The sequence below is a fragment of the Carassius carassius genome, chromosome 41, assembly GCF_963082965.1.
Source record: "Carassius carassius chromosome 41, fCarCar2.1, whole genome shotgun sequence".
NCBI lineage: Eukaryota > Metazoa > Chordata > Actinopteri > Cypriniformes > Cyprinidae > Carassius > Carassius carassius.
Genome location: NC_081795.1, coordinates 3,784,420 through 3,805,983, shown reverse-complemented (window position 1 = coordinate 3,805,983; position 21,564 = coordinate 3,784,420). Strand labels below are relative to the sequence as shown.

The window sequence follows — 21,564 nt, the reverse complement described above, 5'->3', positions numbered from 1 at the left end:
ACAGTGATACATTGACTCAAGCCGTTATTTATTTTTGTTTGTTTTGTCTTTATTTATTTTTCTTTTAGTTTTCTTGTTTTTCTTTTTCCATTTTGTCTGATGTTGTGTGTTGTTTGCTTGTTTAGTTTTGGCTGTTCTGTGTTTTCAATATTCTACCCTCCTCAGTCTGTTTGTTTTGCTTTGTATTTTAGTTTGATGTGATTTTGTTGTTGTTGGTTGTTTGTTTTCTTTATTTTTCTGTGTTTTTTGTGTGCCTTGGTGTTTTTCTTCTTTGTTTTGTTTTAGCTGTTAATGTTTTCCATTATCTACCCTCCTCAGTCATTTTGTCTTGTTTATTAGTTTCATAACATTGGCAATATCTAATTATTATAAAGATGGCTGATTCATCTCTTATCAAACATAACTCACCTGTGCTATAAAACACATCTTTATTTAGATAAGAGAATAATAATTTCTATCACACACCAAAGCTCCATTATATTACTCTGATAAATTTATTTTGCCATTGGCCTTTATAAAGGCATCAATAATTTATTAGCATTTAAATATTAATAAAGTAAAATCTCAAGTGTCCTGTTCTTCTGGAATTTAAATCTAGCAAACCTGGTAAATCTTACACCCATGCGACCGCTCCCCTCCAGGCTCTATGGTAAACGGTTGGGGCTCGGCTTCAGAAGATGATGACAGAAACTTCTCCAGCAGAAGATCTAGTGCCGGCAGCTCCTCTGACGGCTCACTCTTCACCCATTGCAGCTTTGCACAAGCCCTGGTGGCGGCTGCAGACAAGGCTGGTTACCGTCTGGACGGCACAAGTTTGAGTAAGAGAGGTCGGTTTGGAGGAAATGGGAATTAGAGTCTGGAAGTCTGGTGTTTGCTAACTGCAATATGGCTCACTCTTAAAAGAATGATGCTTCTTTTCTGCTTTCTGATTTTACGTTGGTGAACTCTTGTTGAAGCAGCACGGTGCAAATACTAACATCTTTATCGATTTGTTTGGTCTTGGCGACAGCTGTAGCGCTTTCAGTGAAGCTATTCAGTTTACACTGCAAGGGAATGAATTGACTGGAAACAGATCTGGTGCTGATGTCTTCAGTTTCTTTTATTATGCACTTCAGGTTTGACTTCATATCTCTTTCTGACTCCATGATGATCTTACTGATCTTCATAAAACTATTTCCACAATCTTAAACCTTTTCTCCAACATGCTTTGCAATAGAAATGAAATTTATTGATTGATTCTGCTGCTTCTGAATCAAACTAACAAGCTATCTGCCCTCCTCCTGAGCATTCTGCCATGCTTCCCTTTCAAGATTTGTTTCTCATCTCTGTGAGTAGCGTTTCGATGACATTATGGGCTAAGCTAAATTCTCTCTTTGCTCCCTGCAGATAAAGGTCTACCTCGTAGACCTCGTCCCGCTAGCCCATTCTCCACAGATGGAAGCACGGTGGGCACACATAGCCTTGGTCACCAGCGGGCAGCAAGGCCCACCCGAAAACACAAAGGCCCTGGCACTGCCCCGCACCGCCGTGATGCCAGCGCTGATGGTATGGTTTAGTCCAGTTTTTACAGAACAGATAATTCCAAAGCCTGGTTTAGTTTTGATCAATTTAATCCATGAAGACAAAACTAAAAATACTGAATATTTCAGATAATTAATTATGTATGCAATGAAACACAGATACATTAATTTGATTTAGACCATTTTTGAAGGACAAAATCTGATTTACAGTAGATAGCAGATTTCTCTTGCATGTTTTATTGAATTAATGTGAAAGTCAGCATTGGTTAAAGGAGACAGATGGGGTCATAAGCAAATGCATGTAGCAATAGCTAATATCCAAGCCATTATAATAATTTATCAAACTGAATGAAATCAATATTACCCTTTTGAGGGTATTTAGGTAGACACACAAGACACCTGCTGTCAAATGATGATAAATGTAGGATGTACATAAATGGTAATGCCATACCTATTGTTTGAATTCAAATGGTCCTTTCTGCTTCTTTCCTAGATCTGCCTCCACCACCAGCGCCTCCACACTGCCAGACAACTCGTGTCCAGGGGGCGTGGAACTTACCCAACCCCTCTGACCGCAAGGCTTCCTCCTTGGAGAGGCAACCCATGATGGGCCTAGAGGAGATGAAAAGTTCCTTGGACTGGAAGGCCCGAACCTCACTGGAACGCAACCAACAAGCCCATGATAGACTGGGATCTATAGATAGAGGAGAAGAGAGCAAAAGAGGACAGAAAATTTGTCCTGTTTCAGGTAGGATGATGGACGGTTTACCTTAAACTCTGTTGACACATTGAGGTCTTAAAATGCGACATAAAGGAGAAACCGCACTAGAATCAGTGATAGATTTTGAATTCCAAACAGGTGATACTAGTTAGGTAGTAACTAATACACCAAGGGGTTCTTTATCAGCCAGCTTCCAGGAATCCAAACCAGTATATTCATGCTGTTCATCAGCTAGGCCACAAACCAATCAAGAGGGGTATATCGAAACTAAAGTCTGGAAGGTGGCCCTCAAGGTGCAGGCCTGGACACCACTGAGTTAGACCAACACCAAACTAATGCTAAACAGCTAAATTTTAGACTTAGTCTTCATCACCTAGACTTGCTTAGTCAACCAGCTTGTCCAGAAAGACATTTTGGTCAACCAGTTTCCAAAATTTTAATGGTTAACGAACAAGACCAGCAAAAAACTAGGCCAAAACCAAACTTATTCTACCCAACTTAAGACTGGACCTGGTCTTCAAGACCAAGATGTCCTTAGTCAACATTCATTTCCTGAAATACATTTTGGTCAATCAGTTTCCAAAGTAGACCAGCCCCAACCTATCTCTAAACAGCCTGGCTCAAGTATTCAGAAGAAATTGTCTCTAGGGGTTTTGACTTCCTTTTAAATGACACAAAATATGAAATATGTTTTTATGAAAGACCTGAACCTGACCTTACATGTCCACATGAGTTAAATCAGTCTGGCACACTAAACACGCTCTTAATTCAGCAGAGCAGGTCTGTAAAATATTATCTTGCTATCATGGTCATCAGAGGCAGATGTTTGACAGCACCAGCTGTGGACCCTTGGAGTTCATTTACGGTCCCTGCTGTAAGGAGGCCAAGCTGCAGCAAACAGATTGCATTGCCTCCCCCTCTTAGTGAGCTCTTCCATGGCCAACACTGGCCTTCTCCAGGAAGAACCAGTAGACAGGAGGCACACTTGTCTGCACAGATGTACCCTAATCGTTCCAGCCCTCATTTTTCACTTTATACACACACATGCTGCAATGAAGCCAAGCTCCATCTGTGCCTGTCTGATCATTAGGATCCACCATTCTGGGTTTCCAGCCTAAACGAAGCATAAAGAACCAGGCCTGGATCTGGCTCGACACAACGGGGGATGTGGGTTGGGCAACCCGGATGGGTTGGTCTCATATGTCTTTATTTTCATATTAAACTTCGGTGTGGAGATTCATTTAGCCATTGGAGCATATTGCTATGAGTAGGGTATGGTCAAAGCTGGCAAGAGTTGGTCACCTCGGTATTAGTCAGAAAGAAACCAATCATGAACATGTTCCAATCTGGAAAAGCTAAAAAAGATTTATGTGCCTCTAAATGTATGGTTTGGATATTTGTATGATTTCAGAAGAGGCCATATTTCCATACAACAAACCATCATTCCTATCTCCTGGGGGCAACAGCTCATCTGGGACGGCCTCTTCTAAAGGGTCAACGGGTCCTCGTAAAGGTGAAGGGACGAGGGGACAGCACCAGCGTTCCACCACGGAGCAGGGTGAAAGCAGCTACATGGGGACCAATGCGCAGTACTCTGGAGAGTTATGTGAGTCTGAACAGGTTATTCTTGTACAACTTTACTAAGTTTGGAACCTTGATGTTTTCTGGTCAAGTGTTGCTGGTTTACCTTTCCTAGAACAGTATAAAAAACTAATTGACTGGCATGTTCTCTTTGTATTTTTTATTTTTCAGAGTGAGCCTTTTTGATGGAAACTGAAGGATGCCTTTATCTGTTCTGGAAAGGCCTCACCTGCTCGGTGCAATGGACTCGTGAAGCATCGGAAGGAAGGAGGAAAAAAATATGAAAAGGACAAACTGTAAATGTGATGTAAAGATGGACATGCAACCCACAAGATCCGCAACATCCCTCACCTTCCTCAAACTATTCATTCACAGAAAAAAGAAAAATGTTGAGAAAAAAAAAAATGATGGAAGGCCTGAGATCTGAGTCGCCCCACTTTGGTGAACTTGTGAAAAGGAAATCAAGTTTCCTGTAAATATATTCTTGACATCAGAGATTGAAAATGACATTATTGTTATTGCATTGCTATGCAAGCCCAGTTCTGTTTCTGCGCTCTCCTCCCTCTTACGGTGTTGGTCGTTTGTACGATATGTGAATTGATGGGCTTTGGTGCCATAGAAATTATGTTGTCATCCAACATTTGTTAATACTTCTCATTTATTAATTGATGTCATTATAATAATTATTATAATTAATTATTTTCTTTTGCACTGCAATTTTGGTGATAAGCACAAAACCATAGCTCCTGCTGACATGAAGAATTGGAGGAAAGGAAATGTGAAGGGGAGTTTCTGTACTGTAACTAGAGATAAGAAAATATATAACCATGTACAGAGATATATTAAGATATGCCTGCATCTATGCCGGCGGAAAGACTTAGAGTTCTGACAAAATGAGTTACGAACTTTCGGCAGTGGGGTTCCTGGGAGAGGAACCAGACCCTCACAGATAGGTTTGGAAATGGTTTGCAGGGAAATTGATCATCTAGCAACCCCTACTAGTTAATATTACTCAGTCTAGTCCACTTGCTCCAATTGGAACATATTTAGGCCAGATCTTTGAACTACACTGGACCACAGGTACCAACTTTGCCTTTTCCCCAGCTCACTTTTTTGCAACTTGCTTGTGTTTTGCATTTAGTATTTAATTTGATCCATCTGAGCATAGCAAAATTAATAGACACCAGCTTGGCTAACGTTTGGAGGTGAATAGTTCACTTTGTGCTTCTAGTTCAATTGGGTTTTACATTTTTTTGATCTTCACTCAAAATTTGTTTGCAAGCACTTGAAAAGTGATTAATTTAAAAGCCATATGAACAAGACTATAATACCCCTTGCCTTCCCGTAAGGCTTCTGCCTTACTCTAGAGGTCTTGTAGACGTCATTTCCCATGCTTGTCTTGAGATTCTGCATATGACTTAAATCGTGAGTGGAGAATCAATTCAGGTAACTTAATTTAAAGTTTTCGTTGAGCACTTAATGTATCTTGTTTTTATATTTCTGACAATGTCCTAAAGCCTTATTTTCAAGATCTACTTTACCTATGCAGGGCTCTGAATCACTAAGATCCATAAATCCACATTAATTGGTATCTTGATTCAGATATTCGTCCTGTAATCACATGCGGAAGTCTCAAAATGACTATCGAGCTAAAGCCAATAACATTATGCATTTGACTTTGCAAAAATATGGCAATATCTCTCACATGATCACTAAGGCATAGTGGTCGAATGATTTTTCCACATCCTCGGTGTGTGCTGTAAAGCATCAGTCAGACCTCCAGAAAATGTTTCCACTGTCTTTGGCCACTACATTACAGTACTTTTATCAAACAGTACAGTTGGTTCATTTTGCTTGATAAAATTTTACTAATATAAATATATTATAAAAACTAAATGTACAAAAGGCTGCTCAAAAAGGATATTTTTACTGTGGAAACTTACAGAGTTACTGGTGAAATGACTGTTTTCTTTCGTTATTTCTGTCATCGTTTTTGTACAATGTTATGTAGGAGAGTTCTCTTAAACCGGGCTGATGTCCCGTCCCACGTCTTTCTCTCAGAATTCACATCATTTCAATGCTAGTAGTGTCCAGCTGTTTGGAATAATGAGGTGCGAACGAGTGTCTCAGGTGATTTTACATCTATATTGGTGGTGTTGATGTGGGTGTATATAAATGTATATATTCATATGCATCCTCACATAAGAGAGTTCATTCCATGTTCGCTATTGAATCATTTCTCCACCCCTTGTACCTGATGGATTGCTCTCTTCCTTTTTGGCCCTGTCGACAGTGGATTTCCATTGCTTTCTCTTCCATCTGAAAAGGTGCCGGTACACTAAATGTCCATAAGACAAAGATGTCACTTACAGAACATACCAAAATTAATATTGATATTTCTAATGTCTAATGCATTTTAGTGTCTTTTTAAATAATTGTTTCTTTAAACATCACAGTGTTGTTGTTTTTTTTTTTTTTTTTTTTTTTTTTTATTTATTAAGATAATAAAGGTATATTGTGAAAAATGCATGAAGGTCTGTGATGATTTTCTCCTCTATTTCCTGCACTTACTGCGTTTTACACTGAGGCTTTGTTTTCATGGGCTGAATTGGCTGAATTTGAGATGCTCAAGAAAACCCACCCAATCGCTTCTCAAAACTAGCCCAATCATGTTTCAAGGTGGTCCACAGTTAAAAATTGCGTTCCGGGGGTAAAATACAAATTGTTTGGTGGGGTTCCCCTACTAAAATTCGCATTCCAGGGGATAAACATCATGTTATTAGAGTCGCTTCAACCAGCGGATATGAAAAACAAAACCGCAGCAACAATGTTAAAGTAGCCCAATTCTAATGGAAACCGCAGACTTGGCAACACTGATGCTCAGATCATTTTTTATCATTTGTATGCACAACCTCCTCCTGCTTTCTCAACAGAAAGGCTACAAAAGACTGATAAATACAGAAACTGTAAAAAAGTCATCAATCCTTTCCAGACATGGGACACATGACGCATACTGTTTTATAATGGTAAATGCTCTTATTCTGCCCCTGTTTCAATGTGCTGTAATGGCCTACAAGTCTGTTTTTAAAGAAATTTTGATTATGTACCATGAAAACCCTGAGCTATTGAAGGAAATCTGTAATCTGTAGAATTTTTTCTATATATTGTATGCAGGGCCATATAGAGTATGAACGATCGGACACATATTGTCTGATGAACAATGTGTATGGGGGGAAAAGCTGTAATGACTTAAAATATATATACCGTATTTTCCGGTCTATAAGTCGCACTTTTTTTCATAGTTTGGCTGGTCCTGTGACTTATAGTCAGGTGCGACCTATTTATCAAAATTAATTTGACATGAACCGAGAGAAATGAACCAAGAGAAAACATTACCGCGAGAGGGCGCTCTATGCTGATCAGTGCTCCTGTAGTCTACACTGAGCAGCATATAGCGGTATAGACGGTAATGTTTTCTCTTGGTTCTTGGTTCTAAATAAATGCGACTTATAGTCCAGTGCGACTTATATATGTTTTTCTCCTCATCATGACATATTTTTGGACTGATGCGACTTATACTCAGGTGTGACTTATAGTCTGAAAAATACGGTATATATTATTTTTTTTATTTTATTTTATTTTTTTTTGGCACATGCAGAGTACTTACCAAAGTGATTATATTTTAAAATAAAGGTTACAAAAGGTTTCTCAGCAATGCCAGAAGAACTAATTTAGTTCCCCAGATAACCATTCAGTGAACAGTTCTTAAGAAAACTGTTTTAATCTTAGACTAAAGAATATTTTAATAATCTAAAGAATGTTCTTCCAACATAAAGAACATTTTGCCTTTATTTATTCATGGGTACCACTTGGTTTCAGACTGTCAGTGAAAAAGGAACCAAACTAATAGAAAGAGACAGATTTCTGTAATACTAAGCGACTGTGTTCACTGAAAAATGATTGTGTTTGTGTTTATACCATAACCCAGCTTGTGTTTTCATTTACTCTGACCCTTTGAGTAAACTGCACACACAAACTGCTGCGTCCTGTAAGCCTGCAAGGCTGAAAAATAATGATTAGCCCTTTTATTTCACCAGCAAAGCAACTTTTCCTCTCTTTCCCAATTTCATGGCATTTTCCTTCTCATTTTTTACCTCCTTCGCCTTAACATATTTTCACCTCTTTCCCATTTCTTTTAGGAAATGATTGCCTTCTACAGTTGCAATATTAACACTCCTTCTGCACCGTTTTATCGCTGGTCCTTATAGCAATAAGATATGAGCTAACGATTGACTATTGATTTTTAATTGGGTGTATGGAGTGTGAGACGTGTTTGATTTCATTGTGTTAGTGTTGAATTTGAACCCACGACTGCATTAGATAAATGCACGAGTGTGTGTTGCCATTTGTGGTTGTTGGAGATGTGCTGGTATGTGGGTTAATTAAAGGAAACATGCTGCTGCTGTTTTCCTCCTCTCTCTTTGTATTTTCTCTCACACACAGTAATGAGGAATGGAAGCAGAGAGGCTGGTTGTACCAGTACAGCACAATTCATCATTCATGTCATCCATACCAAAGCCAGCTGCTCGGAACAGACACCGAAAATTAGCATTTCACCCCCATCCCTTCTTGCACACGCTTTGAGTTGCTTTTCTTCATCAACCCCCGTTTTGTCACTTCCTCACTGTTAATCGTCCTCTCTTCTTATCATTTAACTGGGAAACTAATTCCTGTCTTTGGTAACTGTCAACCACAGCACAATGACCCATATCCATCTCCTCTGCTTCTGCTGAAACTGCCGTTTTACTGGATTGGATGTCAAGACAAGTAATTATTCGCTTTTTATACTTTTTTGAGTTTCTGTCTTGCAACATGTTTACATTTAAATTTTTATAAAGTGCAAGATAAGCAAAATACACAGCGTTTAGGCCTGTTTCTCCTTTGTAACTGCAACTGTAGGCATTGTTGATTTCACACTAGGTTCATTTAATAGGACCATTCATTTATGGTCATTATTGAAGGATGTGAACGCTGAAAACATGAACTGTGTGAATTTTGTCTTTTACTGCACATGTGAATTCAGACATGTGAACTCCCATTGCATGAAGACATTTGATCAATAGAAGATGTAAATGTGACAGAATGACCTCTTGGCTGAGTTTTTAGTGTCATGGTGAGGTAACTCAAAGTGCAGTGACTACAGGTTTACTGCATTTTGTGTGTGGAACTTACATCAAGCCCGACAGACATCTCGTTTAACCCATCTCATTTAACCCTTCAGTTTTGATCGTACAGATAAGAGCAATACATCAGTCGAATCTGTAAAGGGTCTACTTGTTTTGTATACAGACATAGTAACAACAAAACCTTGTGCATTTATAAAATAAAGATAAAAAACAAGGTGTGCTGTCTGCAGCCTTTGTCTGCGCTGATCTTCATTTACAAACGCGTCATTAAAATGAACTGTAACTCAGGGAATACTCAACGGAGAGATGTATCTATAGAAAGCCTGACATGTCTACTTTTAAACTAAACAAGTGCTGCCGAAAATAAATATTCTGTGATAAAGTAATCCATGTGAAAACAACGCGATGTCTGTTTTTCACGTCTCCCTTCATTATCTTCTAATGTGACCACGCCCCAGCGCTGAACGCTCTATTCAGATTCTACTCTATTTTATAATTCATGTATGAAAACATTTTATAACATGATATTAATGTACCATTTACATGGTAATGCAATGTCTGATTTTAAAATGGGTTTTAAAGGCTGAATTTTGAGATTTTAAGTTTTCAGTTGATAAATAATTTCTGATGATTTCTAAAATGTGATAGGGAAAAACGCAACGAAGAAGTCTTTTTTTTTTTAAACAAAGGTCAAAACTCCTGTTATAATTTAGATTTTTGAGGGTGCACTCTTGTCATAAATTAATCTATTACGTTTCCTACATAATTTTTAACAAAAAAAACATTGGTAAAATATATATTTGGGAGTCTTAGACCTTTCCAATGATATATAGTTTGTCAAGATTAGATTAGATTTCATTGTAATATAGCGAAGTAAATGTAGGCGTCCCGTATACGGGACTGGGTGACAGTTAAAGGGTTAAACACATAGGGAAGTTCATTCCAGCATTTATTTTGTTTAATAAAGCCAGGTTAATTTAAATAATATTGTGTTGATAAATAGTGCTAAGAGGCACTAGACTGCTTATACATGCAGCTAGAAAGAGCACGTTTCAATGCACCATGTCATCTGTATTGCAGTAAGATCTAATCTGTGTAAATTAATTAACACATTTATTCTTCCCACACTGGTCAGTTCTTTCTTTTGTTGGAAAGCAGATACATTCAAATGAGTTCTTCTCTTTTCATTTCACTTTTGACTCCAATGTCTTGTTTTTCCTCTTATCTTGCAGTTCTACCATCTTTTCACAGAGTCAGCTCCACTAAGCTCTCATTGCCATCTTTATAAGCTATCCTTCCTACGCTTAGCTGAAGGAGTGTCGTAATTACCCATGAACCCTTGCTGCAGCTTTTCCTTTTGTCAGCCTGAAGGAACCAGAAGACTCGTCTCAGGGGAGCTGTGACATTATCTTCAGATTGAATGAAAGTTGAAGGAACTCTTTGAAAGAGAACATCTATTCAACTAAGTCTCAAAAAGAAAATCATTTTCCCAAACCTCACACTCCGTATTCACCAGTACATCCACCTGTTGGAGGCTTCAGAGACTGGTTTGGTCCGAGTCATGGCTTGTCTTCAGGTGGGATTTCTCGATGAATATCTCTTAATCAAGCTGTAATTGTTTGAGCATGACCCTGCTTGACCCGGTTAATGGGAATGGCCCTGATAAATGATGTGTGCTCAGTCACACCCATGAGCCATTGGCTGATTAATTAATTTATTAATTAAAGGGTAACACTGAAGCTAAAAAAAAAGAATCAGCCAAAGGACAATGAGGGGGCTATGGTCCTTCTGCATTTTGCTGTTAAAAATTATTTATATGTACAGGCTACTCATGGTGATTGATAATTATAATGCATCAGGATATTGCGATATGTAATGCAATCATAAATATATTAGGAAAGGTGGTTTAAAACAAAACCTGATCTCTCTCTCTCTCTCTCTCTCTCTCTCTTATCTCTGAAAAACAATGTTTTGTTAAATATTCCTAGATAAACATTTTTGGTCCTAGAACAAACCATGATTTATAGTACCTGGAACAAACCATATTAATGGTGTTTTTTGTTGGCATCTTTGCAGATTTGTCATAGAATAAGATCTAAATCAAGGATTGGAATGACAATGGTGAGTAAAAAATGACATTATTACTTAAATATTATTACTTAAATATATTGGTATTTTTAAATGTATTAACCAAACTTGTACAACATAGAGCATTAGAGCTCCAAGCCAAATACTAAACCATTTATACACTTTTGATGTACACAATATAACACATAAACATACACGCATATTAATTGTGACTGTTTGCTAAGCTTTAATCACATGCACATTTGCAAACAAACATGTTGGTGAAAAACAAGAGAGCCATCTTGTCAAATTTACCCTCAACACAGGCAGCAAAAGTTTCAAAGCCCTGTCTCGCGTGTCTGATAAATTCTCTGATTTAGGGACGCATGATATTGGATGTTATTTATTTGTAATAATTTGAGTGGCACCCGAGCGTGTTTTTTTGCGTGAAGGTGGCTGAAGCTATTAGACATGGCGCTTTCGATGTAGCATCTCACTGAAGCAGCAAACTAACACAAAGAGACGTAGACATATTATGAAAGAGGGAAAGGGGGATATAGAAGAAAAGAAATATCCATTTTATGTTGTTTCCTTCTACTCCCACCTCTCAATTTCCTTCGCCGTTTAATTTCACAATCTGTCGAAGTGTTGACACAAACACGTGTGTAATGTGGAAGCCATTCGATGTTGAGCAGGTAACTGAGAACAGCGTTCCTCAAGGGCACAACACGTCTGTATTCAAAAAAACTCCTCTGAGAGTGTTAAACGAGGATGAAATGCAGTCAGCTTTAAATTCCGTTCATAAATCCATAACAGCACGATATTTTGTTGATTCATTTCTAGTATCTATCCGATTATTCCATATGCAGATGTGCAGTATTTTAAGCAAAAAGTCATAACGCTCTAGGCAACACTTTTCATTTAGTATTTCAATTAAACGCAATTATCTTCTAAGTTGCACGTTTTCCTGAGAGCCAAAAAAAGTCCAAAAGGATTTCCTGCTGGTTGACTGAACAACAATATACTATGTTTTTAAGAAATGTATAAAACCAACACGGAAAGAAAATTATATCCCTCTGACTCAGGTGTCATTGAATCTCATACATTTAAGTGTACAAATACTTTTTAGTTCCTCTGTACAGTACATACTATTTCACACTTTATATTATTTCTAATAAAACATGCTTGTCATTAAAAGTAAACATTTTGTCTTGCTGTTCTCAATACAGGGGCATAGGAACGTGAATGGACATGACTCTGCATTTCCCAGACCTACTACAGAAATAAACATTGAGATGCAGGATGGATGCAAAATTTCCCAAACAAGCGAGATATGCAGCCATATACACTCATTGGATACTTTATTAGGTACACCTGGCTAGTACCAGGTTGGAACCCCTTTTGCCTTCAGAACTGCCTTAATTCTTCATGGCATAGATTCAACAAGGTGCTGGAAACATTGCTCAGAGATTTTGGTCCATTTTGTCATGATAGCATCATGTAGTTGCTGCAGGTTTGTTGGCCACACATCCATGATGCGAATCTCCCGTTCCACCACATCCCAAAGGTGCTCTATTAGATTGAGATCTGGTGACTGTGGAGGCCATTTGAGTACAGTGAACACATTGTCATGTTCAAGAAACCAGTGTAAAATGATTTGAGCTTTGTGACATGGTGCATTATCCTGCTGGAAGTAACCATCAGAAGATGGGTACACTGTGTTCATAAAGTAATGGACATGGTCAGCAACAATGCTCAGGTAGGCTGTGGCGTTTAAACAATGCTCAATTGGTACTAAGGGAACCAAAGTCTGCCAAGAATATATCCCACACACATTACACCACCACCAGCTGCCTGAACCATGAAGACAAGACAGGATAGAACCATGCAGAAATCGAGACTCATCAGACCAAGCAATATTTTTCCAATCTTCTATTGTCTTATTTTGGTGAGCTTGTGTGAACTGTAGCATCAGTTTTCTGTTCTTAGCTGACAGGAGCGGCACCCAGTGTGGTCTTCTGCTGCTGTAGCCCATCTGCTTCAGGGTTTGACATGTTGTGCGTTCAGAGATGGTATTCTGCATAGCTTGGTTGAAATGAGTGGTTACTGTTTCTGTTGCCTTTCTATCATCTCTAACCAGTCTGCCCATTCTCTTCTGACCTCTGACATCAACAAGGCATTTTCGTCCACACAACTGCTGCTCACTGGATATTTTATCTTTTTGGACCATTGTCTGTAAACCCTAGAGATGGTTGTGCATGATCATCCCAGTAGATCAGCAGTTTTTTAAATACTTAACAATCCACGTTCAAAGTCACTCAAATCCCCCTTCTTTCCCATTCTGATGCTCGGTTTTATCTTCAGCATCTCTTTTCAGCACATCTAGATGCCTAAATGCATTGAGTTGCTTCCATATGATTGGCTGATTAGCAATTTGTGATACCAAGCAATTGAACAGGTGTACCTAATAAAGTGGCCGGTGAGTGCATATATTGTGCAGTGTTTACAAGAAGTCTCTGTGGGTAAGCACTTCATTATGTAATAATTTATTTGACTTTTATGCAAGTAAATTGGTATTTTATAATTTTTCCCAAACATATTGCATTCCCATTTTGCTCATAACATGCTTTGAAAAAGCATGTAAATGAAGGCAACATATTTTACATTTCAGATTTTATCAGTATTTCCCAACACACATTACCATGAATCGTTTTAATGCCCTAAAGCCACTTAATCTTTATTTCATTCAGACTGGTGACAGAACATACATTTGCCATACTGCATTGTAAAACCATCATAAATGCCTCCCCTTACACAAAGCCATTGTGTTTAATATTATCGTAGGTTTATAACCCCTTCATGTGGGATTTTATCACTAAGCCTGCTAAGCATTTGATCATAAATGTGTATGTGTGTGAGTAATAAAATGTTTGGAAATGTGCAGAGAACAGCATTGTTCTAATGGATGTGTAAATTCTGCCTCGGTGGGATAGAAACCACATCATGTTACCGTCCAATTTGTGTTCCACTCACCAATTACTTTCATGCTTGGCTTCCCCTCATCTCAGACCAAAAGGGGATTATCTGTATTGCGTCTGAACACTGCGGTTCCTAATTAAAAAACACAAACGAGAGGCATGTATGCTGATAACACAACTGTGAAAATACGGTCAAAGTATAGGTCCCTATGACAACATTTGTACATTATGCAATTTTTTTTTCTACACAGAAAGCTAAATATTTATGTAAAAAATGTGACCCTATGTGGTTATGATGTTTGCTGATAATGCTAAGCTCTCAAGAGTGTGATACATCAGTATTAGCACCGGCGGCGCCAGGGGAGGTCTTGGGGGGTCTCAAGACCCTGCCAAAAAACGCCTTCCCTTACGAAAATTAACCATGGTTTTACTACAAATAAAACCAAAAAACCATGGTTACTATAGTTAAACCATGGTAACCACAAATTAACCATGTTTTTGCTATATTAACCATGGTTTAACCATGGTATTTGTAGTAAATCTGTGGTTCTACAAATGGTAGTCAACACGCCAAAAAACCATGGTTTACTACAGTTTTACTATAATAAAACCATGGTTATTTTTCGTAAGGGTTGACCCCCCCCCCAAATTTGCTGTTTGAGGGAGAAACGTTTCACAGGCATCGAGGGGTCTGGTTTTTTTTATGTTATTTGACTAAACTATTATTATATTACAGTACTTATTTATTTTTTTAACACGTAGAGTGCCTTGAAAAATAATTATCACAACACTGGTAAGGTTTATTCAGATTTTCTCATTCTCTGAATTATCAATATAAAAATAAAAACAATTCAGAAATGAATTAAAATGTAATTATATTTTAATTGTGACGCAAATATATATATTTGTTCTACAATAGCAACAGTGTTTACAACAGCAATACCACTTTAGCCTGTAAACTCAATAATATCTCTCTGGAAATAAATGTAAAAATATCAATGTCAATAAAAAATGCATAATATACCTGACATCAAAGTGCAGTGTGAAGGATATGAATAACAAATGTCAAAATCATTTGTTTACATCGCAAAGGTGTTCAATTTTAGACGACTACAACAGTAATAATAATATTAATCACTATATTCCAGTGTATCCGTTTTTTAATGTTTTGTATAATATATATATATATATATATATATATATATATATATATATAATAGATTAATGCTGAAATAGTAAATTGAGCCTTTTTCCTAGATGGACAGATAGTGGAAAGTAATAGATCAAATGAGGAGATGGAGATAAGTGACAGAAAGAGAGCTATTATTATTTTAAACTTAAAATTGTCTTGTCTATTGTTTCTTTTTCAAAACTGCATCAAAGCATTTGCTGGTCTATCAATACATAAACATCCTAATCGATACGTGAATCAGAAAGGAATGCATCCCAATATATTGCTGTATTGATATTTTGAACAGCCCCATTTAAAGCCTTGTTCCATGTGCCCCTTTTATACTTTGAGCACCTGCCCCTCCAAAGGTCTCTGTACGGCCCTGCTCAGAGGGACTGTCAGCCACGTTAAAAAAGTTAACAACTTAAGTCATTTGTCGATTCATGCGTATTGGAGACGCTAACCATTTAGAACACCAACCCTTTAATGTTTGAGCATATTGTTTGTAAACTGCAACTGATTAATTAATTAAAATCAAAGTATTTGATATGCTGTGTTGTTTTTGTTGTTTAGTAGCAGTAATATGCAGTTTTAAGCCGTGTTCACTGTATTTTTTGTTGGTTTTCATGAGACCCCCCTTGAAATGACCAGGACCCCCCATTGCCCCCCCAATCAAAATTGTCTGGAGCCGCCACTGAGTATTAGCACAACAGAACGCAGTTGATAGAACCCGCTAAGTCAGGAATAGGACATGAAATATGATGCGAAATTGCATTTGATGGTTTTAGTATGTAAAAATGTATTCGTTTTTTATTCAGTTGATGAAAGCCCTTGTTAAAACCTTTGTTTAGATAGTTTTTAGCTTCTGTTAGCATTGTAGTATTTACTTCTTTGAATGATCACAAATTAAAAAGAAAATGCCGATATATTTTTGGGGGGACACTGTATACAATTTCATAATTTAAACAAAATCTTTTATGTTGATGAAGGTAAACTGGTTGTCCTGGTTTGTTGAAGGATTGTTGTTGCCAGAGGAATAGGGCTGGGATAAACGATTATTTTTTAAACGATTAATCTAGCGATTATTTTTTCGATGCATCGATTAATCTAACGATTAATTTTCCCAGACCGATTAGATTTTGAATATCTCCCCATTAATTGACTACTAACAATTTATACATGTTGATTTACATATCTGAATGAAAAAAACATGAATTCCTTAACATTGCAATATATGTTTATTTCTCTTAAAATTACAAAATAAAAGACTGACTAAGAATGCTTTACTTTGCACTTGTATAGAGATAGCATTCAATAAAACCTTGAAGCCTTGAAAACACATAGCTTACTGAAACAAGCTTACTGAACACATAGGGCCTAGCTTACTGAAAAAAAGTTCTTCTTTTAGATGAAAATAACAAAAACTTGATGTCTAGCATTCAATAAAAAAAGTTCACCCAAAATACTTGTTTAGAGCAATTGAAAGAATACAGTAACCAATGTAAACTTGAGGGCTTTAAGCTAATACAGAGAGTGCTTTTCCAAAAAATAAAAATTAACAGTGGGAGCCAGCAGCCTGTCATGTAGAAAAAAAAATCTCTGAATGCTCCACGTGAAACTTTTTCTATCGTGTCTAATGATTTTGGTTAATATGCACGAGGGAGAGAGAGAGCGCAAGACAGCGCTCGTGTAGTTTGAAGACTGTGAGTGCGCGAGCGCGCGTGAAACTTTGGCGTTCCCCCCTTTTTCTATCGTGTTTAATGATTTTGATTAATATGCACAAGGGAGGGAGAGAGCAAGAAGTGCTCGTGTTGTTTGAAGACTGTGAGTGCGCGCGCAGCCGGGGCTCTCTCTCGTACGCGCCCTGTCACTGTCACTCACCGCTCAAATAAGGCTTTGACAGCCGCCAAAAAAAAAGATCAATGCAGAAAAACCCCTGGATTGGTTATATAACGTTGGACAGAATGTTGATCCGGCCATCGCGTATATTCAGGGCACATAAGGCAAAGTTTTTTAGAGAAATAAAAACAGGTCGACGAATCGATGCGCATATTTTGCGTCAACGTATTTTTTGCGTCGACGTCATCGATGACCTCGACGCGTTGTCCCAGCCCTACAGAGGAATTGTCTAAGGAGTAAGCTATGCAGCCACTCTATGGATTTATGAGTTCATTCGGAGTGTTTTGTATGCACAGTGTGTTTGGATACAGTTTAAAGTGCTTTTTAGCAACTTAGCATCTCAGAAAGGAGTGAATGACATGGTTTAAATCATGCTATTAGAATGAAAGTTTGATGTGTAGTAAGCAATGGAAAATGTTCTGCTAAAGAAAACATATATTGAGCCTTTCAAATCTTTCTAATGACTGCCTTAGTGATATTTAGCATCTTGAATTTAGAAAGTGTTTCTGTGGCCATACATTGTAATATACCTTTCAGTAATATATCTCATCAAAAACAAATCTAAAAACAAATCTAAATGTTTTTGTGAAAGACATAATATTGTCATGAGAAAACAAATGTCTTCGGTGCATTAAAATAATATTTTTTAAATTAATAAGTTTAAAATTTTATCTAAAATTTAATTTTTTGAGTATTTCTAAAGTAATTGTTTATAAACTTTTGTGGCTGGTAAGAAATATGACTTTTATTCCTTGTCTTTGAATGCTGTAAGCAATGTTTAACATGAGAACATGTTGAAATCATCAGAAGATAATCTCTTGACCGGTTTGTTTGTTTTTATTAGTTTTTTTTTTGAGCGCATAAGACTAGTAGCTAATGATGTAACCCTGATCTGACTGTGGATCAGCATCCCTGCTGCAAATAAAAGCTAAGATCCATGCAACTGTAAAATCCTATAGAAATACATACTCCACCCATCTGGCCTTAGTAATCAGTTTTTCTTCATTTTTTTTTTTCTTTTTTTTTTTTCCTGTGTAGAAACATCACATTGTGCATTTTCTATCAGCATACCATTTGAAATCATGTATTGGATTTATATTTTAAGGTATTAGATTATACTCATGCTGCACATTTATAAAAGCTTCTTGCACAAATGCATGCATGCACGCGCACCAGGTAGCATCTCTCTACTTCTTCCCATCAGCCTAATGAAGATGGATTTATCCAATCTATTCCCTGACACCAGAACCAGAGCAAGCCAACCCATCCCCTATGTGGTGTCATAGTCTTCTTTTCCTCCTCCGTTGCTCTTCTGTTCCTTGTCTCTGCATTTCCTTCCCCCGATGGATCAGGCCGCCTGGTGCGCCACCAGACCAAAAAGCGAAAAGGGCAAGAAATTTGTCACTTTCCCCAACAAGACCCTCAACAGACAAAAGAACAATGGCATTAATCATCTGACATTTTAATATTGTATTACCCTATCTGGTGAAAATCAAGGGGGTCATTAAACTGGTAAAAGGAGACGGAGGTGCTGATCAATAAAAACAAGCCTCGGACAGAACCTTGAGCATTACTGCCGTCTGCAGATTCACAGCTGATGTCAGTAAGTATGATAGGAGATGGCCTTAACTAATTACCTCTACGTGAAGGGCATGAAGTGGCGTTCAATGCATTGACCAAAAGAACACTTGATCAGCAGGCAATGACCACCTGAGGGGAGCCCCTTGTTTGTGGTGTCATCCGTGATGAGAGCCGCTGGTGTGAGGTTTTGTCTCTGTAATGTTGTAAAAACAACATACAGAGCTGAACTCCATATGTCGAGTTCACAGAAATGCTTTTGACAAGGGTAGAGTTTGAGAATGTGCCCTCCAAATGTTTTCAGGTTCTTTTTTTGGTACAGGGCATAGGGAAGGTTTTTCTTAGAAGGAGTGACAGACGAATAGTGTGATACCTCAGTCGTTTCTCTTTGCTTTCACAAGCCTCTCCTGGCCGTTCGCCCGTGTCTTCGTCATTCATCACGCTGCAATCGTGGTGTGTCTGTTCGGTGTGTGTCGTTTAACTACCAAAACATGCCAATTTAGCCTGTTTGTGTGTCCATAGACATCTTCAAACGCTGTTTGGACATGATCAATCATCGTTAGGGATGGGTACAGAAACCCGGTATTAAAATGGCCCGGGGCTAAATTATGAAAGACCGTAGTATCAGTAAGATCTGACGGTATCGGTTCTGCTTTCGGTACTGGAGGGGAAAAATGTATGTAGGGGAGAGCAGGGGCGAAAGTACCATTTTTCAGAAAAACATCATTTTAAAAGATAATGTTGTAGACAGAGATATATTTCTGCTGTGGTCAGTAACTCATAAGTCTGGTCTATCAATACCAGGTGGTCTTTTGTAGAAATGTAGAAAGGCTTCAGTATAATTTCAATTTGAACATAAGTTGCACATTGTTACTTTTGACCCCATCGGTTGGGACGAAAGTAACACACAGGTGGGTTAAAAGTAACACAACAATATAAGCTAGATTTATTTTCTGTTACTCTTATTTTTATTAAGTTTACCTGACTATGACCTTGTAAATATGTAACTGCAAACATATTCTGTCTTTTATTTTTCTAAAAAAAAATATTAAATTACATATTTATATTTATGTTTTTTTTTTATTTAAGTTTCATCAAATGTCTCAAAACCCGACTGTACAAACTTTATTTTTTTATTTCAGAGTATTTTTATAAAGCATTTTTTCAACAGAATGAACTATATAATAATTAAATTACATTGGCATATTATATATTCTAAACATAATGTAACAGTAGGCCTATTCATGTTTCCATCCAGTTGTTTTTATGCATAAATTCAAAATGTGCATTAAAACTTCATATTCAAATTCATAGCTGGAGGTGTAAAAGCTAAGGTATGGCTAAAACCTAAACGTAACTAAGGTAAATGCGAGGTAGGAGCTGCCCAGATGTTCCTCTTTGTCCAGAAACGCTCTCTCATAAACATCTGCATAAAACCAGACCACTGTTTGTCTTTCTGACCCTCACTCAGACATATTCTTTTGGTATAATATGACATAAACATTTTAATAAATGATGCAAGAGACAGAAATTCACAGAATAGCATGTACCGGAACAAAATAAATACTTCTTGTCACTGTAGCGGGACAAAAGTAACAACTGTTACTTTCGTCCCGACAGGAACTCCTGGCATTTAAACCTGATTTACTTTTATACTAAAAAACTTTGATAATGCAATCTTTAGGATGTGTTAAAGCACTAAATAACCTGTAGATTGATCATTACTGTGACACATGAAACAAAAAAAACCACACAACTAATTAAAAAGAATTACCGCTTCAATAATTTACTTTTTGTACTCGAAAACAGTTTTACCGACCTAACTGCGGGAAATGATGAGGAAATCACGTGATATTTCTCAGCTCCATCAAGGATTGAATGCTGAATATACCGTCATAGCTGGGAATGCAAATGCAGTAATAGGCCCTGAGAAAATCGCTTTGTTACTTTCGTCCCACGTTACTTTCGCCCCGGTTCTCCCCTACTATTTATTTTTGCTTAATAATGTTATTGTGCACTTTTTATCTCACCAAACATTTCTAATGTGCGATCATATTAAGACGTTTGTCTGTGAGATCTGCGAGATCTCTCATGCACGCCGCGGAGGCTGTCTGTCAGTCACACACACACACACCACAACGAGCGTGGCGCACGCACAGACATAACAGTATGAAAATTCCCGCTTAATAATAAAGAGTGACGATGGCGAAGAGATTTGCATAATAATGTTATCGTGCACGTTTTATCTTACCAAACATTTCTAATTTACGATATTATTAAGAAGTTTGTCTGTGAAATCTGCGAGATCTATCATGCTCGCCGTGGAGGCTATCTGTCAGTCACACACACACACACACACACACACACAACAAGAACGAGCGCAGCGCACACACACACATAAGGGGCCGTTCACATATCGCGTCTTTTGCGCGCTCAAGTTCGTTATTTCAAATGTAGGCACGCGGTATGCGCGCTCATAATGGAAGCGGCGCAGTCACGACGAGCTCGTTTTTTCCAGGCGCGTCCGCACCGCATCGAGTTAAAAACATCTCAACTTTTCAGAATGCCGCAAGCGCACCGCAGGTCATTTAGCTTCCTCACCTTTTCCGTAACAACGTTGAAAGCTCAGCCAAGATGAAGGAAAAGCTGATAGCTGTATGTGGATTTTTAAATTAATTTAGTAGCAGTGCTACTTCAAGCAGTTTTTAGTGCTGGAAATCCATTTATCCATTGCTGAAATTTCATCATCTTCATGGAGAGAGCAGTTCATGGTTGCTTAGCAACGGCAGACTCCTCAGGAGCGCAAGTGCCCCAAGGCTTTGGGGAAATAAATCAGAAAGTGGCGTGCCCATCGTTTTCCACG

At 37.8% G+C, this 21,564-nt stretch overlaps 1 protein-coding gene across 4 annotated transcripts in view; it reads left to right on the top strand.

Annotated features, from left to right (window-relative positions):
• LOC132123465 (roundabout homolog 2-like) overlaps positions 1 to 6,351 on the top strand; it is a 380,238-nt gene extending 373,887 nt beyond the window's left edge. For 3 of the 4 annotated variants that reach the window (XM_059534086.1, XM_059534087.1, XM_059534088.1), the window contains 5 exons: positions 642 to 827; positions 1,387 to 1,545; positions 2,014 to 2,268; positions 3,653 to 3,847; positions 3,994 to 6,351. In XM_059534086.1, the coding sequence (XP_059390069.1) occupies positions 642 to 827; positions 1,387 to 1,545; positions 2,014 to 2,268; positions 3,653 to 3,847; positions 3,994 to 3,995 (797 nt within the window). In that variant the 3' untranslated portion in view covers positions 3,996 to 6,351. The remainder of the gene's footprint in view (positions 1 to 641; positions 828 to 1,386; positions 1,546 to 2,013; positions 2,269 to 3,652; positions 3,848 to 3,993) is intronic. The other variant, XM_059534089.1, reaches the window with a different exon arrangement.
• Positions 6,352 to 21,564: the final 15,213 nt, after the last annotated feature.